This window comes from Pinus tabuliformis, chromosome 6 (assembly GCF_031772625.1).
Source record: "Pinus tabuliformis cultivar Carrire ecotype Pingquan chromosome 6, CPIR1, whole genome shotgun sequence".
In the NCBI taxonomy this organism is placed as follows: domain Eukaryota; kingdom Viridiplantae; phylum Streptophyta; class Pinopsida; order Pinales; family Pinaceae; genus Pinus; species Pinus tabuliformis.
In genome coordinates, this window is record NC_142292.1 from 9,095,298 (window position 1) to 9,119,846 (window position 24,549).

Sequence of the window (24,549 nt, forward strand, 5' to 3'; positions counted from 1 at the left end):
CCCCAGCATGTGACCTAAGGCTACCCCTTCTCATCCCCTACTTCATTCACCTATCTATCACATGCCACCACCCTTTGACGGATGTACCTTGACTATATTATCCCCTTTAGAAGTAGAAACCACCTAATAGGGTGCTTGGTTAACCCATTTGGAGTTTAGGAGACATTGGCACATCCTGAAGCCCATTATGGAAGGGCAGGCCATTATGAAGTCCCCACCTGTGGTCCATGATTAGGTAAGTTCATTTACTCGACTTCTTTAATGACATGTTGTACTGGAAGGCTAGGGGACACATTGGATCTTATGCAGGATTGTAGATGGTTTCCATTTGGAGTTTGGTCTCCCTATACGGGGTCTTAATCCTCTAGAGGGCTACATTGGCACATGTAGGGTGAGCGTTGAGAGCCATGGGCCTCCACAACAAGAGATTACACTCCATGGATCTCCACAGCCATTCAAAGATTGCTTGTGGTTCATCAATTGGATGAGGAGGATGCACTTGATCCATCATGCCCAATCGACCCCAGATCTACACCATACACTTGACAGATGATCCAAGACTTCCACAATGATGTGGCACCACCTACACCATCATCCTACCCCTTGAGGGTGACCTACAGGCATCTTTGATTTGTTTGGAAACCCACGAGGACACTTGTGTGCCCCCCAAAGTCATTTGGAGCACCAAAGGTTATTACAACGGGCCACCCCCTTATCCACTACTTTTGAAGGTCCTTCTCTTCATTATAGCACCCATGGAGCTCATTAGGCCTTTTAGAGGGCCCTACAACATGCATAGATTATTATTTGACCTCTTGAGAGGCTCATATTTTCATTCATGAGCTAGTTTGGTGGGTTTGTCAAAAAAGGTTGTATTATTAGCACATTATTTTATTTTTGGGGCTTATGTAGGCCACGGAGGCTAATTCGAACTCCTTATATGTGTATAAATACAAGTGAGGTGAGATCTTTTCTCATCATCACTTTGGATTGGATCTCTCTCTTCTTTAGAGAATTTCGCATTTTTTTTCTAGAGGATGAATTGGAGCATTTATGGATGAATTTTGATGTATGGTTATTGGTCTATCTTCTCTCGGAGCTTCTCTATTGTCATTTGTGAATGGTTGGATGTACTCTGCTGCATTTAAGTACGATTTTTTTTATTTTATTCTTGTTATTTTTGTTATATATGCTAGATGGGATTTTCTTTGTTTTAAGGCTAATTGCTGCATGCAAATTATTACTTAATGTTGTGGGATTGTCTCTATTATAACGTTCTCTCCATGTATTGGGCCATTTAGTGTGAGTGAAATCTCTTAGGGGTAAAATCAGACCTTGATAAGCCATTCCTCTTGTGCATTCGAAGTATAAAAGCTGCACGATTGCTTTCACTTGACCTAGAGAGTTTGTGAAGTAATTTTGAGGCCTCCTTGACTGGTAACCAAGAAATCTTACACATAATCAACATAGACTCCATTATCCTAAGGATTAAGGCACTGATCTACCAAGGGTGGTCACCAAAACACTTATTCTTTCACCTTCTCCCAAGTCTAGCCACATTGGGGTGCCTAGGGCATCAATTTCCTGAAAAGTTATCCACTGAAAAAGTTTGATCTCCTAGGGTCTTTTGCATCGACCTTTCCTCTAGCCCTCCTCCAAATTTGAAGACATTCCGATGGTGGAGTTGGGAGAAAAGCCAAGCCCTAACTCTGAGACCAAAAATTGCCCTGCCATCCCCAAGGCTAGCACTTCCTAAGGTCAAAGCAACATCATTGAGTGAAATACTTTCTTTGATCCTTCCCCCTTGTCTAGGGTAAGAATATCATTGATTGTTTCATACCTTCCTCATATCCTAGATCGAGTCCACTTGGCCCCGTGTGGTCCCGCTCCTTCAAAGGACCATTCTTCAAGAACCATCCAGGATACCAATTCTAACAAGGATTTTAGGGTGTGAGAAACTCCTTTCAAAGCTTATTCCCATACACCTAACCCCCAAAATCCTCTTCCTTTCCCTAGAAAGTACATAGTACCTTGCTTAAAAAGCAAGCAAGCTCCATCCTTTAAAACCTTCTGGGAAAGGGTCTGGGTCACTCATATCCATTGACTTATCATCCATTAGGGACTCCATACATATAGGGTCTCTTCCCATCGGTGAAAGTCCGTAAATAGAAGGGAGCCTTAGCTGAGGTGACAGTGGGCTAACACTTCATTTGTTTCCCTTGGCCTAACATTTGCCCTTTAGGGATCCCCCTTAGGTCCCCTGCTAGTTTGAACAGTAACATTCCCATACCTTTGAAAGGTCAATTCTTCAAGAACCGTTTGGGAAGTCAAGTTCAATAAGGATTTTAGGATTGGGAAACTCCTTTACAAGGCATATTCCTCAAACCTAACCCTCAAATCCTCGCCTCCTTATCCTAGAATTCTTTGTACCTTGCTTCAAGAGCAAGTAAATTCTATTCTTAATCCCTTTCTAGGAAAAGGATCATTAAGATCACTTCACGTCCATTGGTTGATTCATCCTTCGCAAGTGAATTTCTATATATTGGGTCTCCTCCCATTGGTGAAAGTTTGTAAAAAGTGGGGAGTCTTAGCTGAGGTGACAGTGGGATAAGCTTCCATCGTTGCCCTTTGATCTAGCAGTTTTCCCTTTAAGAGTCCTTTTTATGTCCCCTGTTAGTTTGAGCGGTAACAGGTCCACTAGGGCTTCTTTGTGGTCCCGCATCCTTGTCACTCCAATTTCACAAGGATTGGCTAGAAACCTTATTCTTCTAGGATTCTTTGGTCCAATGTGGTCCACAACAAGACATACTACTCAACCTTAGTGTGGAGTACTGAAGAAGGTATGTTTTATTGATTATCTTGTCATCTTTTCTTTAGAACTCGTGACCTCTTTGCATCATGAACTAGGTAGATAATAAGAAATCATGACAAAATCTATAGGATTTATACGCAACACGAAAACACTAATAATTGCTATTTCTTATGCAGGAAAAGGGAAAAACGAAAGATTGTCGTTCCAAAGAAAAAGACAGGGCCAAGTTAACTGTTGTCCCTTTGGTGGGGAACCATATGCAAACAAGGCAATCTAAATTAAAACATATCAGCCAAGGAAAGGAAAAGGAGATATCGACTCGGCGCAAGAAAACAAACGGATAACTGGGAATTAATAGTTTGGCGAATCCCTCAGGATCCTTTGATCCTAAGGGATCGCTGCCTTAACTATTTTTGCATCCTTGATATCTCCGCTTTAGCTGTTATAAAAAGGGGCAGCACTGCTAGCCCAGGCGACGATTTGCTGTTATTTTTTCTATGTAACTTTTCTCTGTATTTGAAACTTTGATCATCGACTCTCGTTGAGAAGTGATTTGCTGTAACTCTGTTTTAATGCTTTAATATAAATCTGGTTGCTGTTCTGTCTTTGATCCTGGAGTAATTTCAAGCGGTGTGTCCCTGGAGGCTAAGGGCCCGGCCCTGGTGGAACACTTGCTCCTGTATCATTATCTTTAGTTCATGCGTGGTTTTCATTATCAGCTTTGTTCGGTAATCTGATGTGTTTTGTTATTTTACATCACGACTCTGTTATATTTGATTCATGTTCGACTGAGTAATATCGTTCTCTGTGACAGGAATGTCAGATTGTTCATTCTAACTCTCTAATGCATTGTTGTTCCTTTAATCATTAATATAACATTGCCGGTCTTTACAGAATGCTATTGCTGTTCAATTATAGAGTACCCGTGTTGTAACAGTCATAAATTGGTATCACTGTATTCATCTATAGATTACATTTAATTGCGATCGCTGATCCAACTGATATTGCTGTTCCATTACGAATTACAATTGTTATTCTTTATAATTAAGATTGATATTTGTAGTACCGAAATCAGATTACTGTTTTTCTCAATACTAAGGTGTGCCGTGTGTGTTATTTATCTTAGTTTATTGTGCATTTACATTTGGTTCCAAGTGTTGTTCTATATTTCATTACTAATCATTTGTCGTTCTATTTCCGTGTGTTATCCGATTTATTCCTAGAGTAAAGGTTGCTATCTGATTTCTGTAGGATACAATTGCTACACTTATTCCTGTAGATTAAGGTGTTGTTGTTTATAAGAATTAGTTGTTGTTACATTTTCTAGTTGCTTTCCATTTCTTAGTTGATGTTCCATTTCCTAGTTGCTATTCCATTTCCTGTTATTTGCGTTCTCATTGCTTTGGTGTGCAGAACGATCTGAAACTGTAGTGGGCATTGACATTTGTTGTCTAGTTCCTAGATTGATGATCTGTTCCTTGATTATATTTAATTACATCAGTTTACAGAGGGATGAGTTACTGTTATTGGACCCTTGACTGATAAACCGCTTAGTTTTCTGAATGCATGATTTAGGCTTTAAAGTGCTATGTTGTAAGTAGATCTTGTTTTAAGCATCCGTTTACTCTTGTATTCTGAGCACTATACTACTAGCATTACTCTGGCAAATGACGGCCTCAAACTGAGTACAATCTTTGAAATAACAAATCGTTCCTGGATTGACAAGTTAATGTGAGGTAATTAGAGGTGAAAAAGACCCTTTTTACGACTCGACACCTAGGTCTAAGATTTCTTCTATCCATTCTTGGAGAGCCATTCATCTTGCTTCCAAAGCAAGCAATCTCTATCATTAGAATTCTTTTTTGAATTGGCTCTTGGGATCACTACCTTTACACCATTGATATATTTTTCTTAGTGATTTCCTTAATACTAGGATTCCTCCCATTGGTGAAAATCTGTAAAGAGCAGGGAGCTTTAGTTGAGGTGATAGTGGGCTATTGCTCCATTTTTGTCACTTGACCTAGTAGCCGCTCTATAGGAACCCCTCCTAGCACCCCTGCTAGTTTGAACAATAACAGGGCAGAAATGAGAACTCCATAGTGGGTTTTCCTTCCAAATTTGGGTCTTTGAATTAGTGTTACCTTACTAGGTAGGAGTGGTTAATGAAGGACACTATTAGGTGGATTCAACCTTTAAGGGAATGATAGGTCTGAGATACATCCTTCAAATGGCATGTTGTTATGCTCTTAACCTGCAAGATGATACCAGAATACAGAATATGCGAAGAAATATACCCAGAACATAGAATAGTGAGAAACAACAGCGAGTATTTTATTATTCAGAAAGCAATGTTCACTTGCCTCTTTGAGGGGGCAACCTCCAATAGAGCAGAGCTCGATTACAAAATAAGACACGATGATCCTCGCAGGGAGTCTCTATCCTTTATATATGACTCATACATGCAATACCATGGATCAATACCATGGTTCTTATTAATACCATCTATCTAATACCATGGCCCATTTGCAATTAACTGTGGTCCCGTCATTAAGTGCGGGTTAACCGCTTACGATTATTAATATGGGCTTTATTGACTCTTTACTTAACTATAACTAAGACTCGATCCTACTACATAAATAAGGGGGTTAGGGTAGACCCTAACACATGTGCCATGTGAAATAATGATGGAATGAACTGGGGACAAAGGGAAGGCTCCAGGCCACATTCCATGGTACAATGGTAGCTATGATGAGGAGTGTCCATACTTTGGGTATATGAATGTAGGAGGGAGAAATCATGGTTCATGAGTTGCCCCAACCTCTGTTTTCCACCCTTATTCATATGCCTTTTACCTTTTATTGATTTTTCTTTATTTTAGTGCTTGGGGCTCAAGGGGATGAGAGCATGATGTGTAAGATATAGCAATGATTACCCTTCTTAAGGTTGGGTAGTTCATTACCCACTAGGGGTTGGGACATTCATGGGTTCTTTGATGATGCAAAGGGCCACTCATAGGAGCCCTAGGAACCAGGGTGATGGCCATAATGATAGGAAGTAGAGCTCATGTTTGGTTTTTTCCCACGTGCTAAATATTATTATCTCCCATCTTTTGCATATTGTGGTACATTTCCTGTTGTATGTGGCCATATTATGCTTTTATCTTTTTTTTTAGTTGCACCAACCTATAGGGCATCGTTCCAGGCTCGACCCAAGGTGTGGTCAAGGGGAAGGAGATTTTAACACCTTGTGGACCCAATGGACAAATGTGGACCCAGATAGGAAAATGTGAAAAAAGGCTTTTAACGAGCGGAGGGGAGAGAGATATATGGTATCGAGAAGCGGGACCACGCAACCAAAATATGGTTTCCCATGTAGTGTCACTCCTAAAGCTAATAGCCAATAAAGGATATCCCACAGGACTAGGATCTAGCATTAACCCCCCAGTTAAGGTAAGGGAACAAGAGTACAGTCAAGGCCCTTCCTTCTTCCAAGTCTCCCAATAATCCATTCCCAAGTGTGCCCAAGTAAAACAAGCATAAACACCCAATTACATAATGAAAAATCATATCTTGGGATCAGATGGCCCACCTTCAAACATACAATCATGACATATGAGCGAGGGTACACAATGGCTAGCTTAGGTGGCAGAGACAAGTAGCACATCAAAGCTATCAGGTGGCTAGCAAAGGGCTTTTGGCTATTGGTGGGTAACGCGACCATCTTTTGCATTTTATGATTTTCTTTTTCTTTTGTTTCTTGCTTGTGGCCATGATATGCTTTTAACCTTTTTTTAGCTACATTGACCTTTGGGGCAATGTTTCCAGGCCAGACCTAGATATGTGGACAAGGGGAGGGGGTGTGCTAGACCCTATGGACCCAGTGGTCATATGGACCTAGAGAAGGGAAATAGCAAATAGGGCTCATAATGTGCGGAGGGGAGTGATAAATATGGAATGGGAAAACAGGACCATGTTACCAAATTTGGGGTTTCCCAAGTAGTGCCCTTCTTAAAGCGATAGGCCAATAGGGAAGATCCCACAGGACTAGGATTGAAGGTTAACCCCCCCATTTAAGGTGACAGAACAAAAATACGGTCAAAGCCTGCCCTTCCTCCCAATCACCCAATAATCCATGCCAAAATGCCCAAATGAAAAACAAGCATAAGCACTTGATTACACAATGAAAAACACACCTTTTAGGTCAAATTGCTCACCTTCTAACATGCGCTCTTGACAAATGGGCGAGGAAACATACAAATGATGCATGTGGTGGAGATAAAGTGGCACATCACATCGGCTACAAGGTGGCTATTAGGGGCTGCTAACTGCAAGCTGGAAGAAGATGAATAGGAGAAAAGATCTCCTAGGGATGCCCGCTTTTGGTGGGTAACAAGGACAATTGTGCAAAAAAAGGAAGCTGATTGTACATAAATGTACAAATGCGATGAATGGTGATTGTGCAATGATGGTGGCTAACGTACAAATGATGGTGGAGAAAGGTATGATGGCTACAATATATAAATGATGGTGGCTAACGTACAAATGATGGTGGAGAAAGGTATGATGGCTACAATATATAAATGATTGTGGGAGAAGGTACGACAAATGCGACATACAGACTATGATGGGATAGTGCACAGGGAATGAGATGGTGTACAAAGGGCTGAAGAAGGTACGTCAATGGCAGCGTACAGATAGTGGCAGGAGAATGTGTAGGTGACGGTGACATATAGGCCAATTGTACGTGTTTTGTATGGGATTGTATAAGAATATTTGTAATTTCTCGAAGGCAAATAATCTGTTGTATATAAAAATGGATATGAGTGAGATGATTTTTAATGGGGGTAGGCCTAGCTTAAATAACCCTGGGTGCCTTTTACGAGGAGTCATTACCTTTAAGTAATGACTCCTTATAATTAATATTTATTATAATTAATTTTATTATATTTAGTTTTATTATAAACAACTCTATTATATTTAGTTTTATTCTTTATTAATTTATTATTTATTTTATACATAACATTATGATACCTGTTTGACTTAACTACATTATTTAATTAACTTATGTCTAACACTTTATTAGTCACTTGTAATAACAACTTTGACACTACATTTATTTTATTTAATTATACTGGAGCATTATACTCCAACAAGTAAACATCATTTAAAAATAATTGATCACTGATGAGCAATGCTTGGTAATTCTGAAGCTTTTTTTTGTGTGTGTGTGTGTGTGCGCGTGGGTGTGTGTGTGTATGTGTGTATGTGTGTGTGTGTGTGTATAGCCTAGTCACATAGCAAGGAAAGACCACATCGCTTCGAACTACCTTGACATCTACTAAGAGAAAAATGACTTATTGATTGGTGCCAGTACTATCCACTCATTTCCTTTGCCAGTGCAAATGCCGGTCCATTACTTCCTGCCAGTTATCACTACATTTCCCGCCCTTCCCTACCACCAGCTTCCAATCCTTATAGTGACCTTACCCCAAGTGTGTGTGTGTCATTTCCTGTTATATTCACCCTTTTTAGAAAATGTGTTACATATATGTGTGTGTGTATCAGTGTCATTTCCTGCTATATTCACCCTTTTTAGAAAGTTTGTTGTATCCGGTTCTCCCCGTTTGCGTGTCCATATCAGTGCAACTTAGGCTGGCATGAATCTAATTAATCATACATATTCATTCCTTATGACTCTGGTTACTTTACTGTGCTACTTTGCAGAGAGTTACCATTCTTAAAGCTTTCTTTTACAATGAAAAGCACATTTTGTTCACTGTAGTTTAATCAATGATATTGATGCCACTTTATGGTGCATTTTTTTAAATGCATGATATTTTGCTTCAGTTTAAAGTATACTAGTGTACCATTTCAGTCTTCTGGGTATCATGACATTGTATTGGCTTTTCTTTACCTTGCTTTATTTGAATCCTTGCTATTGTTGCTTTACTTCTAGCTTAAATGCACAATTGTGCAATATATTTTTTGCTATGATTTTGTGATGGCTGATCTGACCAAAGATAGTTTCAATCATGAATAATTCATCACTGTATTCTGGTTATATGAAATTATAAATCTATACAGATGATGCCATGGCAATCTTTTTGGCTCTTCAATCTCCAGAGGTTGATGTTATTGGTCTCACTACAATTTATGGAAATGTCCGTACAACTTTGGCAACAACAAATGCCCTTCATCTGGTATGTAGTCATTTGGGATTTTGCAGTGAATACCCTTGGTGAAGTTCTCATAGGGTATGAGCTTTGTGTAAATTGTTCTGTTCATTTCATTCTTGTCTTGTCTGTTGTTTGATTCTTCATTCTTCAAGCAAATAAGAAAATGTAAGCAGAAAAATACTTTGGATCATTCTCAAGTTCTCATCTGCCTGTGTTGCATATAATAAATAAGCATTAAGTTTCCTCAGTTCTGCATGTTCATAGTCTTACTCTGATAATCTTTCATTTCACAATTCTAGTTGGAAGTTGCGGGGAGAAAAGATATCCCTGTCGCAGAAGGTTCACACAAAACAATCAAGGTTTGAAGTTGTATTGTTTCCCCTAGAAAGTGTTAAAAGTTTTAGATACAATCATTCTATTGTAGGTATTTAAAATGTGTTTTCTATTAAATTAGTGTTTGCTATCCATGAATTCCAATCTATACCTGGATTTTGTAATGATTCATTGTAGAGGCTTTCTGGAAATTTTTTGTAGCATGGTCAAGAAGATCGGAGTTGTTATTATTATATATTATTTAAGCCTTTACAAGTAAATGCCTGACTTTTGCTTACATATTTGTCAAACAGGAAGTTCTGAAGCTGCAAACTTATGCTTTTGCCCATGGTTCTGATGGCCTTGGGGACACCAATATTGACCCACCAAAAGGGAAGCCAATTGCACAATCAGCATCAGATTTTCTCATTGAGAAAGCAAATGAATTCCCTGGAGAAGTGACAGTGGTTGCATTGGGGCCACTCACAAACATAGCGTTGGTCAGTTTCTAATCTCTCTTCTAGATCTAGACTATTTTTTTATCATATAGCTTGGTGTAATTACCCAGACACATACTTTTACTTTGCATGCTCTTCATCCCAAACATATCCCCTGGTTGTTGCAGGCAATAGAAACAAATTCTGACTTTCCGCAGAAAATAAGGCAGATTGTTATTCTTGGGGGTGCATTTTCGGTGAATGGAAATGTTAACCCTGCTACAGAAGCAAATGTACGTGTTGTATGCAGTCTGTAAAATAAGGTTTCGTTTGGTGTACTTTTCTTGATATTAAAATATGAGTAAATTGCTGCAAAATGCACCCTTCGCTCTACCCAATTATGGTTTCCGTGAAAGTTAATCTGTAGTTTTACTATTCTTCTTAGAGATCCATATTCTTGGAGGCTTAAATAAAAGAATTTGTGCAGCACAGGTTTCGTCTTTTCCTGTATCTAGACCTGTAGTTGTTGATACTTAGCATTTTGCAGATTATATTCTGCTCTAAGTAATAAATTTTCTTCAATCAAGAAAACCATATTTATTGTTCCCTATGACTATGAAAATGAGATACAATCATTTAATGACAAACTTGGATACCTTGCAGTGTATACAACTTATATGCCCTGTTACCCACCAAAAGTGGGTGAGCCCATAGGAGAAATTTTTCTCCCATCATCTCTTCCTGCTGACCAGCCAACAGCCCCTGACAGCCACCTATAGCCGATGTCGATGTTCCATTCATATCTCTACCACCTGCATGAGTCATATGTTTCCTCGTCCATCTGTCAAGAGCGCATGTTGGAAGGTGAGCTTCTAATCAAAAGGTACTTTATTCATTTTGCAACAGGGTGTTTATGTGTTAAATATTGTAGCTCAAACAGGTGTTCTAGTCTTGAGAGGTGTCATTGAGGCTAAGAACACAGAGGAATTAATTATCTCCAAGCCCATGTAATTTTTCCCAATTTTCATCTAGGGAAAAGGTCTTAATTATGTCAATTAGTGATTTTTTAAATATGTCCTATGTCTAAACTTAGGGAAATTGAATAATTAATTGACATTATTTGGGATAAGATCGATTTTCCTCTAGAAGCTTGTTGAAAGTTTCTAAGATGATCTTAGCCATCGATTGGATCCAGTGAACTTCTAATCGTCCATTCATTTGCGAATGAAAGATTATAAAAGGAGATTGATGGGAAGCTTTAGAGACACATCGAGTGGGTGATTTTCAGTGAGACACCAAGAGGGTTTAAGTAGCAGTGATTGGGAGAATATTTTTACAAATTTGCAGGAGTAGAGGCCAAGTTTATTTCCGAGAGGCAATGCGAGTCTTCCAAAGGCCAATGCAAGTTTGCTAGAGGAGGTGCAAATTGCTAGGAGGGAAGATCGAATTTTCCAGGAGGAAAATCGAGTTTCCAAAGGGCAATGTGAGTTTGCTGGGAGACAATTTGAATCGTTGAAATACCAGTGCGAGTTGCCAATTTGTCAGCACGAGTTGCTGGAGGCAGTGTGAATTGCAGAAAGGGAAGTCGTGGGGTTTTCCAAGTTGATTTGATTAGTAGAAGTGAAGATTTATTTTTTGCTGGAGCTTTGTCAATATCAGGGAATAGTTGTAATTTCTCAATAGTAGTTTTTGCTGAAAATAATAATATAAACCCTCAAAGCTTAAAACTGGTTTTCCTCTATAATATCCTGTTTATAAAATTCTTGGGATTTTGCTTGAAAAAAAATGCGGCATAAACTTTCTTCTTTACACCCAATTAAAATTTCACATTTACACCATAAAATTAGCAGCACATGTAAAATTTGCAGTAAAACCCCAAAATAACATGAGAAATAGAAATAATGCAGTGTTATTTATTTACTAGGGAAGATTACATCCAAAATCTCCGTAGGAAATAGCTACAATAATGGTCACTAGAAGATTTGCACAATGCCAGATCAGAATCCAAAATAGAACTGGAATCAATAAACACACCTGTGAATTTTGAATGAATTCACTAAGGGAAGAGATGGGTTCTCGCCCACTCTCACTAAAACACCTAGGGTTTTCGTTCTACGGCTACTAAAGCAGAGAACTAGGTCCTCCAACACACACCAAAGGCAAATACTCCAAATCCAAGATGTCCCAAAGATTGATGGGAAGCTTTAGAGACACATCAAGTGGGTGATTTTTAGTGAGACACCAGGAGGGTTTAAGTAGCAATGATTGGGAGAAGATTTTTCAAAGATGTTTGCTATCATTATTTTTTGCAAGAGGTTGAGTTTTTCCAGTGAGGCTATGAGCTTCAGGAGGAGGCCAAGCTGCTCAACAAATTTGCAGGAGTAGAGGCCAAGTTTATTCCCGAGAGGCAATGCGAGTCTTCCAAAGGCCAATCTGAGTTTGCTAGGAGGGAAGATCGAATTTTCCAGGAGGAAAATCGAGTTTCCAGAGGGCAGTGCGAGTTTGCTGGGAGACGGTTTGAATTGCTGAAAGACCAGTGCGAGTTGCTAGTTTGTCAGTGCGAGTTGCTGGAGGCAGTGTGAATTGCAGAAAGGGAAGTCGTGGGGTTTTCCAAGTTGATTTGATTAGTAGAAGTGAAGATTTATTTTTTGTCGGAGCTTTGTCAATATCAGGGAAGTAGTTGTAATTTCTCAATAGTAGTTTTTGATAAAGATAATAATATAAATCCTCAAAGCTTAAAAGTTAAAACTGGTTTTCCCCTGTAATATCCTGTTTATAAAATTCTTGGGATTTTGCTTGAAAAATTTTGCAGCATAAACTTTCTTCTTTAAACCCAATTAAAATTTCACATTTACACCATAAAATTAGCAGTACATGTAAAATTTGCAGTAAAACCCCAAAATAACATGAGAAATAGAAATAATGTAGTGTTATTTATTTACTAGGGAGGATTACATCCAAACTCTCCGTAGGAAATAGCTACAATAATGGCCGCTAGAAGATTTGCACAATGATCAGAATCCAAAATAGAACTGGAATCAATAAACACTTGTGAATTCTGAATGAATTCATGAAGGGAAGAGATGGGTTCTTGCCCACTCTCATTAAATCACCTAGGGTTTTCGTCCTGCGGCTACTAAAGCAGATAACTAGGTCCTCCAACACACACCAAAGGAAAATACTCCAAATCTAAGATGTCCCAAATGATCTCCTTCTCCTTTTAAAGGCCCAAAAGATAGATCTCCATTCTTTTAGAAGTATTTTATTTTTTTTATTTTATTATTATTCGAGAAGTTCTTTATTTTGTTATTTTATTACTATTCTAGAAGCTCCTCCTTCACTTCATCTCAAGTGACGTTAATTTATTTCTATTTTACTTAAGTCACTTTTGGCCTTTTCCCCTTAATTAATCTTTTCCCTTTTTGATTAAGTGACTAATTAAAGTCACTTTTAATCTGGGAAAATGATAAATTTCCCACCATACATTCTTTGGTCACTAGAGGTCACTTTTCAACATCTCATCCTGTAGATATTCTCGTTCCGGTTCCAACAAGCTATTACACTAAGGTGTTCCATCAAATAATCCTCTTGGAATTCCACCTTAAGTGCAATTAATTAAGTTATGCTCAATAATAACCCCATTTTACGGGAATTATCAGAATGCAATGGAACCAAAAACAAGCTATGCGAAACTACTCCCGATGATGGGATATGCCAAGTGAACGTCGTCGAACCCCATAAAACTCCTCAAAACCCCTTCGAGACCCCTAGTGATGCAATCATGCTCTAGTGACTTGGCCATCACGTACCATGGAAGTCCATCCTAGTTGTACTATAGAGGAAACTGAAAATGGGGACATTACATCCCCATATTGGGGCTTTTCCAAGGACATTTGTCCAAAAATACTTGTGTCAATTGTGTGATTGGTTTCTCATATATTTTGTTGCAATTTTTATTTTGTGAATGGTGTTGTTTATATTATTATTCATTACTTCCAACAAAAGAATTAATTTGTCATGAACAAGTAATACGAAATAATTAATTGAGTTAATAGCACCTTCTGGGTAGCCAAAAATTTCACATTATGCTTGTTTGTATTTGGGCATTTGGCATGGATTATGGGGTAACCTGGAAGAAAGAGGGTTTCTAACCGTGATCTTGTTTCCTTACCTTAAATGGGGGGTTAATTTTCAATGCTAGTTTAGTCTGACCTACCTTAATGACCCTATTGTCACCCTCTGCATTGTTTGATTTTGCTGTCTAAAGGATGCAAAAGAGCAGGAAAGTTGCAGTTGTCTTTCAAGCCACAAAAGAAGTCAAAGCTAAATCAGACCTCCTCCAATGGATAATGCTCAAAATTAGATTTCCAATGATATTTGGAACTCCTCAAATGGACCCTGGAATCAAAAGTTATAGCAAATGGAAAGTTACCCTTGAAAACCAAAAAACCAAGGCAAATGCTTCAGTATAATCCTGGAACCCGCAAATCGGAGTTTTCTAAAGTAGTCACAGGGGAGGTCAGAGCAAACCGGTGATCGGCAATATCGGCAATCGGAGATCAGAGGTCCAAGGCATAGTGTATATCGGTGATCAGAGCATCCTACAGTATCAACGGGGTCACACATCGATGATCCCGCATATCGAAGGTCCAAGGCATCAGAGCAATAGGAGATCGGCACATTGCAATCAATGATATAATGGATGACACCCTTTCAAAGTTCCGATTGCGATTAAGATTGCCGGGATTTGAGCCTCTAGTGTTAAAGCATCGGGAAAGCTTTGAAATATTTAACAAAGGAAATCAACGAAAAATGAAGGGTAGGTGAGCCTTTCTCTCTCTCTTTTAAGGGGGCCATGTGGCGGAATTCTATTGGTGCCAATAGGGCCATGTGGCAGCTGATGTCATCTTGACGTGGCAGTACGGTGGCCACGTGGCATGTTGATATGGCATTTTTAGGGTCCTATGGGGGCATATCCAAGTGACACATGTCACCTGTCACGCCCCCAAGCCTGCGGTAGTCTTTCAACCACTCTAGGCGAGGTGCGGCACCACCGAACACTTTCTTTTCACCAATACTTATGTTCGTGGACTACGCCTAACCACTTATCCTACTTAGTTTGTGTTTCGCAACCAAGTATTATTAATGTTTCCTTTATACCAATGAACACCCATACACATTCATTAACATCAGCAATTATACATGAAGAACACAATTGCACAGTATAAAGGGAGGGGCAACTCCCTGAACAATGAGTATGCCCGAATAATATATTATACAGTCTTTCAATATTACAAAGCTTTACAAGTATACTTGGAAACTCCAAAGTTTCATACTTAGCCAAATTTACAATCTTCAGCAAACTCGGTTGCCCAGCTCGTCGGCGCCTCTGCACGGTCGCTGCACGACTCACCAACTCTTCGTTCACCTCGTCGGACGATTGTGTTGTTTTCCCAACTTGGGTGCACCTCCAAGTCGCCACACACGGGCGCCTCTGCACAAGTCGTACCTCCATTCACAATCTCAACACTTCACCAAAAGTCACACCGTACACACTTGCACGACGGGCAGGCGCTCACCCGAGTCACCCAAGAACCCGTGCCAAGTCGTCGCACAAACCGGGCACCACACCCATGCACGCCTTACTCCAACCGATGGGCGACCTCTACCTGCGCCCTTCACCCAAAACCAAGATGTGCGTTCACCTCCATGCGGCCTTGCCCAAGAACGGGCGCATCACCAAAATTGCGCCTTTCCTCTTGTGCGTCCACCCCTTAGATCTGTGCACCTCTTCACATGAGCGAAATCGTTGTGTGTTGAGCGATGGTCCAAATGAGCTCTGCACCTCACTAATATATACGAGTGGCAGGGCGAGGTCTTGGCTGCCCAGCCGACCTGCCCACGCCCTCAATGCCATCGTAATTTCCTTCTAAACATGAGTCAGCCTTTGCTTCAAACGCCCATGAGTCAAGTTGTCCTCACTACGCTTGTTGGTCGGCTCGCGGGTGCTCCTCCATGCTCCCACGCATGTATATATAGCTCGCCCAACCTTCCACGCATTTTTTATTACGCCATAACACCTTCGCGCGCCTAAGTCGAGCTCGCGCCTCAAGCCAGAACGCGCGCAAGGACTGTAGGTCCTTACATCCTCCTCCACCTGAAGTCGTTGTTGTCCTCGACAACATACCATCCTGGTAGCCATCCACCAAGATCATCATCAATATCTGTATCATCCTTGGGCCATGATGTCAACTCCTCCACATACTGCAAACATCCCTACAACATATGTAGAAATGCCATCTCCATCATGTGTCATCCTCATCCTGTGAACTATCCTCCTCGTCTGCTTGATGCCAGCATCTCTCCGTGCACTTCCGGACCCCATGTTTGAACTAGTTGGGTAGCTAATCCAACTGTCACGCTCAAGCCATGAGAGTGAACATCCTTATGCCTTCACCAGTCTATCTTGGATTCTGCCACATCTCGGACTCACCAAGAATCTCACCCATGCTCAGGTCCATGGAAACTCCATCCCATCTGCAACATGTCATGATGCTTGATGCCAAGCCATCCGTGCACCATCTGCCATACTTGCTCAACATGTTTTAAGGACTCACTGCCATGAGCAGCTAATAGTGAGCCCCATCTTCCTTGTCATCTAAGAAGATATAGAGGGAGTAGAACCTGAAGGCTCACCCTCACTAATCATCTCAATCCATCTGTCAGGATTCTCTATCTCCATCCTTTGTAGATAAGTGACCCGATCGTCCTCTCAGACATTCGGCCTCACATATGCCTCATCATCATCATCATCATCCTCGACCACTTCTAGCCTTCTTGACAAATCCAAGATACTATCAGAAAGTGTCCTGATGACCAATGACTGCTCGGTAAGCTTTGTCTCAACCGTAGACAACCGCTTACTCATGTCTTCCATCCGCTTCTCATCCTCCATTTGCATTACTGCCAACTTACAATCAGGCTTTGTCACTCCAATGGTTGGTACACCAATGGGTACATCCTCCCTTCCATCGTAAATGTACAGCCTCTTCAAATGTGGAACAATCATAGCATCGAATTGTTTCAAGAATTCCATTCCCAGCACAACTTTGTAGTCATCTATCCGCACTATAGTGAAGTCGACCTTCCCTGTCCACTCACCTAGTGTTGTGTCCACCTTTTCAGCTACACCAAGAATACTATCAGGAGGAGAATTGACTGTCTTCATCTGTGCCTTCACCAGTACAAATTTCAGCCCAATTCTTCTCGCAGTATCTTTGCCCATGAAGTTGTGAGTAGCCCCACTATCCACCATAGTCAGTATATCAGCACCCCCAACCTTCATCCAAACATACTCCAACCTGTTCCTCTCAAGATCCCTCCGAGAGACCACCTCTGTAGCAGCAGCAGCACCTAGTATCTGCATCATCCCCACAGAAGCTTCTTCATTCTTCGCATTAGATTGTGCAATCGCAGCCACTTTCGGTCTAGAAGGACAATTCTTCACCATATGTGGTCTAGCACATATCCAACACTTCAAGGCTTTCTTCGTCTTCGAATTATCATCCGATTTCGAAGCATCATCCTTCTTCTTTTCCTTTGGTTTATCGGACTTCTTCTTCCTATCATCAGAAGTCTCATCATAATGCTCCACCAACCTGTCCACAGCAACAAAAGCTTCCTCAAGTGTTCTAATCCTCTGCCTCTTCACTTCATTGCGTGCCCAAGGCTTCAACCCAATAATGAAATTGAACACCTTGTCCCTCTCCGCCATGTCAGGAAGTTCCAGAACCGCACTTGCAAACTCCCACTGATATGTCTGAAGGTTCCCTGTCTTCTTTATGAACTTTATCTTCATCCTTGCTTCCCACGTTTCATCCTGAGGACTGAAATGGGTCTGCAAAGCTTTCTTCATCTCATCCCACGAAGTAATGTCACCAGCACTGCCATTGGCAATTTGATCCATCCTCCTTCGCCACCACATCTTAGCATCCTTTGTCAAGAACTGAGCAGCTACCTTAACCTTCGTATCATCATTGGATAGACCCAAGCATTCCAAGTATTGCTCCATGTCCCATAGAAAGTTGCCAAGAGTCTTTGCGCTCCTTGTACCATCGTAATATTCTGGTTCCTTGATTTTCACATGAGGCACTCCTCCACCTGAGTTATGCCTCACGGCCTTCTTCAACACCGCGATCTCATCCCTGGCTTCGTCAAGAGATTTTCGCAAGTCCACAATCTCTGCAATCTCATCCCTGGATTCGTCAAGAGATTTTCGCAAGTCCACGATCTGTGCAAGACCTTGGTCTCTTGCCTCTTCAACTTCCTTGACCCTTACTTCAAGTTGTGTACACATAAGATCAGTGTACTCGTGTTGAGTCTGGAGTTCATCGAGCTCTTCCTTCATCTTCGAATTGGCCTCTTGATCTCTCTCGATCATGTCCATCTTCTTAGTCCAAAAAGCTTCTAAGTCCTCCATCTTCTCCAACACTTTTTCAATGAATGACATAGTAGCATCCTTCGCACCGTGACTAGACCCAGCCTGAGATTCAGCTGCCATTGTTAACAGCTTCCTTCTTCTTTGCAATCTAGTTTCAACCATTCAACAGCTTCACCAAGTTGCCTGCAACCTGAACCAGCCCTTGTTCCACTTGTATGTGAAACAACTTCCTTCACCTGCAAGTACCTGCTTCACTGTCTTCAATTTCCAAGTGTATCTACACCTGCACTTCGTCACGAGCAACCCTGCTCTGATACCACCTGTCACGAAGTGCAGGTGTGTATCAGCTTCAACGCTTCAACACCAGCACCAGCTCCCCGACACTAGCTCTGATACCACCTGTCATGCCCCCAAGCCTGCGGTAGTCTTTCAACCGCTCTAGGCGAGGTGCGACACCACCGAACACTTTCTTTTCACCAATACTTATGTTCGTGGACTATGCCTAACCACTTATCCTACTTAGTTTGTGTTTCGCAACCAAGTATTATTAATGTTTCCTTTATACCAATGAACACCCATACACATTCATTAACATCAACAATTATACATGAAGAACACAATTGCACAGTATAAAGGGAGGGGCAACTCCCTGAACAATGAGTCTGCCCGAATAATATATTATACAGTCTTTCAATATTACAAAGCTTTACAAGTATACTTGGAAACTCCAAGTTTCATACTTAGCCAAATTTACAATCTTCAGCAAACTCGGTTGCCCAGCTCGTCGATGCCTCTGCATGGTCGCCGCATAACTCACCAACCCTTCGTTCACCTCGTCGCACGATCATGTTGTTTGCCCAACTTGGGTGCGCCTCCAAGTCGCCACACACGGGCGCCTCTGCACGAGTCGCACCTCCGTTCACAATCTCAACACTTCACCAAAAGTCACACCGTGCACACTTGCACGACGGGCGGGCGCTCACCCGAGTCACCCAAGAACCCGTGCCAAGTCGTCGCACAAACCGGGCACCACACCCGTGCACGCCTTACTCCAACCGGCGGGCGACCTCTACCCGCGCCCTTCACCCAAAACCAAGATGTGCGTTCACCTCCGTGCGGCCTTGCCCAAGAACGGGCGCATCACCAAAACTGCGCCTTTCCTCTTGTGCGTCCACCCCTTAGATCTGCACACCTCTTCACATGAGCGAATTCATTGTGTGTTGAGTAATGGTCCAAATGAGCTCTGTGCCTCACTAAGATATACGAGTGGCAGGGCGAGGTCTTGGCTGCCCAGCCGACCTGCCCACACCCTCAACGCCATCGTAATTTCCTTCTAAACATGAGTCGGCCTTTGCTTCAAATGCCCATGAGTCAAGTCGGCCTCACTACGCTTGTTGGTCGGCTCGTGGGTGCTCCTCCATGCCCCCATGCATGTATAAATAGCTCGCCCAACCTTCCACGCACTTGTTATTACGCCATAACACCTTCGCGCGCCTAAGTCGAGCTCGTGCCTCAAGCCAGAACGCGCGCAAGCACTGCAGGTCCTTACATCACCCCTCAGGAAGCAACACATGGCAGTGATGACATCACTAATCAGAGATCGACAATCGGAGGTGGAAGCGTGTTATGCATCAAAGTGGAATCGCCAATTGAAAACCTCTGATTGGGGGGCTCTGATATAGGGGTTGGCCTATGGTCACGGGAAGAGTCGAAGAACCAAGAGCTAAGCAGAAAAGATGATCAACGTTCGTTGTTTCATGAAGCTTGTTCAGTGTGAAGTTCCGATTTGTCAAGCTTCGATATTTGGCTAAGCACCCGGTCATATGACGAAAAAGTGTTGAAAGGGCTCAAAACAAAAGGGGCTAAAGAGGATCGAAATTCATTTTTTTGTAAGGTTTTTTAGTCATTAAGTGCCAGTGCCGAAAAATCCCTGATATTACACTATGGCCATTTTAAAGGGCATGTATGGCTCCAATAGTGTTCTACAGGAAGTCTAGAGGGGCAGATGAGTTGCCAACTGCGCTAAAGACATGTTATGATTATCAAGGGTGATCACTCCCGGTTCCTGCATGTCACAAATTAAAACTGTTAAGACTAAAAGCGACAAGGAACTGTCCAGGAGTGTATGAGGCATTATGCGGCGTAAACGTGGCTAGACCAAAAGCTTTCCAAGGAAGTGGCAAGGAGATATTTTCATACACCATCATTCAGTTTTCATGTTTTGTTATTCGGTTTGTTTATTAGTCTATCATTATGTTTTATTTTAAAGAAAAGAATCTTTTTGTTGTAATAATTGGAGGCGACAGAGCCTGCACGCGGAGACAGCTAGTCATGCAGACAGCTGGAAGCTTAGGCCTGAGATATTTTTGTAACTGATTTTCAAGCTCTCCCTCTCCTTATAAAAGGGAGGAAGAAACACTTAAGAAAGGTTCAGAATTTTGGGAAAGACTGCTCTTCTACGAGACCTTTCCTGTTTTCATAAAGGCCTACTTGAAGCTTGTTGTATTCTGGTTTTCCTTAAGAGATTAATACAAAATTTATGGTGATTCCAACCTATTTGGATTGCGGTACGTTCTTCTCCCTCCGTCTTTCATATATGTTTTTAATTCTTTACAGATTGCATGTCATAGTAGCAGCTAGTTGTATTTCCCTTTAGATACAGATTCATTTAAATCAAAACGCTGGTGGATAATGCCTGTTTTAGGGTGGAAATCAAGTCTTTAAAAAGCACTCCATGCATCTCAACAGTTCATAGCATCCCCTTTCTCCCGTTTCTCTCTGAGTCTTGATATATAGGATTCTTATGTCTTAAGCCCTATATGATGGATTCCTCCTCTGTTATCTTCCCCCATTACATATGTTTCAACAACTAAATCACTGCAAATTCTGGGTCTTATTTGGCCACCTTAAGCCAAAGATTATTTCCTAAGTACTCCTGTGTATCAACTGCTTTATATTTGGTATCTTTATGGATGATTTTGAATCAAACTCATTTGTAATTTTCGTGACAAACTAAAGTGCTGCAAGCCTTTTCTACAAATTTGCCCAACACTCTTTAAGATGTTCTAGGCACTAGTCTATAATCAACCTAGAGGTTGTCTCTAGGAAGCTTTTCTTATCTCCTGAAGTACTTGTGCTTCAGGTGCATAAAAAAGCGACAACATCTTTCCAGCGCCGTTGTCAGGGAACATATTGGAATATTTTTCCCTAGGTGCGACAAATTTTTACATTCCCTATGTTAGGTGAGCAAGAGAAGTGTGGGTTGAATGTCTCTCACCTTGGCGACTCCACTGTTTGAATTTTGTTATAAACACCTTGGCGACTCCACTGTCTATAATTTTAGCTAATCATTCTGGCTTATCAAAGATCCCATACTTGCTCAGATACCTCTCAACAAAGAACTCCATCTGTATCTAACCCAGAGAAGATAATATCTAGAAGGTTTTGGAAAGAAAAGACTCCAAATACTAATGCCACTGTCTCTTCATTTCCTAAAACATCTGCATCTAGTTCACAGAAAGTTGTAATTCATTGTTCTGAACTTCCCCCTAAAGTTCTGATATATTCTCCAGAAAGTGATCATATGTTTAGTACTGCTTCCCTAGAGGTCAAAGAAGAAGTTGAGGAAATAAAAGATAAACTCCAAAGCAGCCCTACCCACAGTGTGAACAACTTTTCATTCCACTGTCAGTTGGTTGTCTTACCATTGGTCATACCTCAGACTCCTCCAGTAATTCAAGCACCACCACCTCTGATTCAAATGGTTGTCCCAAGATTCATACTAAATAAATATACTCCCTTAAAGCTGCCTCAACCACCAAATGTTATGCCACATGACTACCTCAAGCTCTTGCCCAGGTATAATGAAGAAGTTGATGTAACAACATAGAGGCACATAGAAATTTTATGTGTGCCTTTGCAGAGAATCAAAATATTGAACATCAAGATGTAGTGTTAAGGCTTTTTGACCAATCTTTGGATAGGGAGGTCAAGATTAAATCCTTGCCAAATGCTTCCATTAACAGTTGGGAAGAAATGGGAACTCATTTTTGCAGAAATGGGGTGAGAAGAGAGACCATGGGTACATCCTCAATGAGTTTAATGTTATCAAGAAGAAATCTGGTGAGGATATCTCAGATTTTATTAAAAGATTTAATAAGTTGTACAATAATATTCTTGTTGATATCAAACCTCTGCAAGTCGTTGCCTGAGTAGTCTTTGTTGGGGCCTTTGATTCAGAATTCGGTATTACTCTCAGAGAAAAGAAGTCTCCTACCTTGGACTAGATCCAAACCAATGCCCTTGAAGTAGTGGTGTTGACCACTACGTGTCAACTACCCATAGCAGTACACCCCCTTTTTTCGCAAAAGGGATAGCGCTTGATCGACGTGTCCATGCCATTCGACTATCATCATCAACTCGATCGTGTTATGTTGTAAACCCAGTCTACATGTGTAAATTGTAAATAATCTTAACAGATCTGAGTCATGTATGTAAATTGCCTAGGCAAACCTAATTTTCTAGTGATAATCTACGTTCCAGAAGGTTTTTTGTCTCACCGATCCATGATCGACAGAGTTTTCCTTCAGCCTAACCCCAAAGCCGGAATGGATTTTGTTATTAGAATCTTAGGGGAATCCTAGTGTGCTTCGAGTCTATGTAAAAGTAATCTGGAAATAATCCTAACTACTTGGTTAGGATATTACAAATTACTTGATCTGCTAGATTATATTTGTGTCACAAGACTGGGTGGTCTATGAGGTTCTATGTCAAATGAGTTTCCCCCTTGATATGTAAAATTGTAAAAGTCATGATGTAAAGTGTCTTGAGGGCTAGAAAATGTTTTAATCCCCTCATAATTCCTAAGTCCTAGGTGTTTTTTCCCAAAGGCTAAGTTCGAGGGTCCAGTAAAAATAATAAAAAATATAAATTAAAAAATAAAATAAAATAATAATAAGTCAAAGTTTTGAGGAAATAAATGCAAGATTTTAATTTTTTAGTATATTAAAATGCATTTAAAATTTTGACAGATGAGATTAAAAGAGATTTTGATCCTCATCAACGGTCGAGATCATTTTGACATGGATCACTCGAACTAGCCATTGGGAATTTTTCCTTTAATAGGGACTCAGGGGTCATTTGAGATCATTCGATCTGAGAGTCGTGTGCTAAAGAAAGCTCTCTTGTAGTCATTTTTCATGTGCAATAAAGAAAGACTTTGGGGTTGAAATCTTGCTGGTGTTACTCTTCTGGAAATGCTGTAAGATGTTTTATTTTTCTGCATAAATTTATTTTCAGCCATTGATAATAGCTTGATGAAGAATGATTTTAAACACAAGTATCTTGTTTAGTCGCTAGGGTTTGAATGGTAGTTAAATTTCTGAATATGATGGCAGGTATCTCCATTAGATTTGGATTTTAGTATCCTTTTCTCCCTCTTTGTTAATGGTTGAATTAAGCTGTGCAGGAAATCATTGATTTTGAGTTCACCGGGCGTTTAGGGAAGTTCTCGGCTGAACCAACCAACTCCCGGATTGCATTTTCTGAAGAACCCAGCTCGTTTTGATCCCGGGCTTATCATTAAAATTTCTGTTGCGGATGCATGAAGGGTTTTCTGAAGCGCCTCATATCGAAATTAAAATTTTGAAATAGTTCTGTGAACATTGTAATTATTTAGCTGGTTTAATGTTTTTTTAGTTTTGTTTCTTGCATATATTATTATGTTTTGTTGTTGCAGGTTGCAGATCTGAAGAAGAGACTTTTTGGTTGAAGCCAGATCTAGGCCCTGGAGGATAAGATTTGGCCTCAGAGTCAGCTCTTGCAAGGGTATTCGTTTCAAGATCTGGAAAATTTTGTGGTTTTTTTTTCATTTGACAAATCTGAAGCAGCGGGTTCAAGATTTTAAAATTTGTTGGCTGGTGGGGTTTCATGCTATTTACTGTGCAATTTTAATTTTTCTTATGCCCCAGCCTTGTTGCCTTCTCTCATTCTACAAGCGCTGTCTGCTCTTTAAATCTTCTCGCAGCGCTATTGCCATTGATCTCCACGCATTTCTTTTTCTGCAGCAACCATCTCTCTCAAGCAGCTAGCTTTCTACGCTGCCCAGCCACGCAATCATCCTTCCATCCTCCTCTCCCTCGCGCGTGGTTACTTCATTTGTTGCCAGCAAAACCATCTGGCAACCTCAGTTTTCTCTTGCAGCCGCTCTTCCTCTCCGCGTTTCCCGTACGCTCTTAAACCTGCATTTTTCATTGTTGTTGTCTCTCTCAGCAAAATCCCCTCTGCGTCCCACGCTGCTCCATCTGATCTGAGCCACCACCATACCTCTACAGATTTCTTCACCTGCCCATTTGCTGCTACCCGTAGCTGCTAA

The 24,549-nt window shown here is 40.9% G+C and overlaps 1 protein-coding gene across 11 annotated transcripts in view; it reads left to right on the forward strand.

Moving 5' to 3' along the window:
- LOC149256953 (putative uridine nucleosidase 2) overlaps positions 1–24,549 on the forward strand; it is a 209,768-nt gene that overhangs the window by 74,145 nt on the left and 111,074 nt on the right. For 5 of the 11 annotated variants that reach the window (XM_089413263.1, XM_089413255.1, XM_089413270.1 and 2 more), the window contains 4 exons: positions 8,935–9,011; positions 9,287–9,346; positions 9,614–9,799; positions 9,925–10,029. In XM_089413263.1, coding sequence (XP_089269389.1) covers positions 8,935–9,011; positions 9,287–9,346; positions 9,614–9,799; positions 9,925–10,029 — 428 coding nt within the window. Of the gene's footprint in view, positions 1–8,895; positions 9,012–9,286; positions 9,347–9,613; positions 9,800–9,924; positions 10,030–24,549 lie in introns of all 11 variants that reach the window. The other 6 variants (XM_089413242.1, XM_089413233.1, XM_089413239.1 and 3 more) reach the window with 2 other exon arrangements.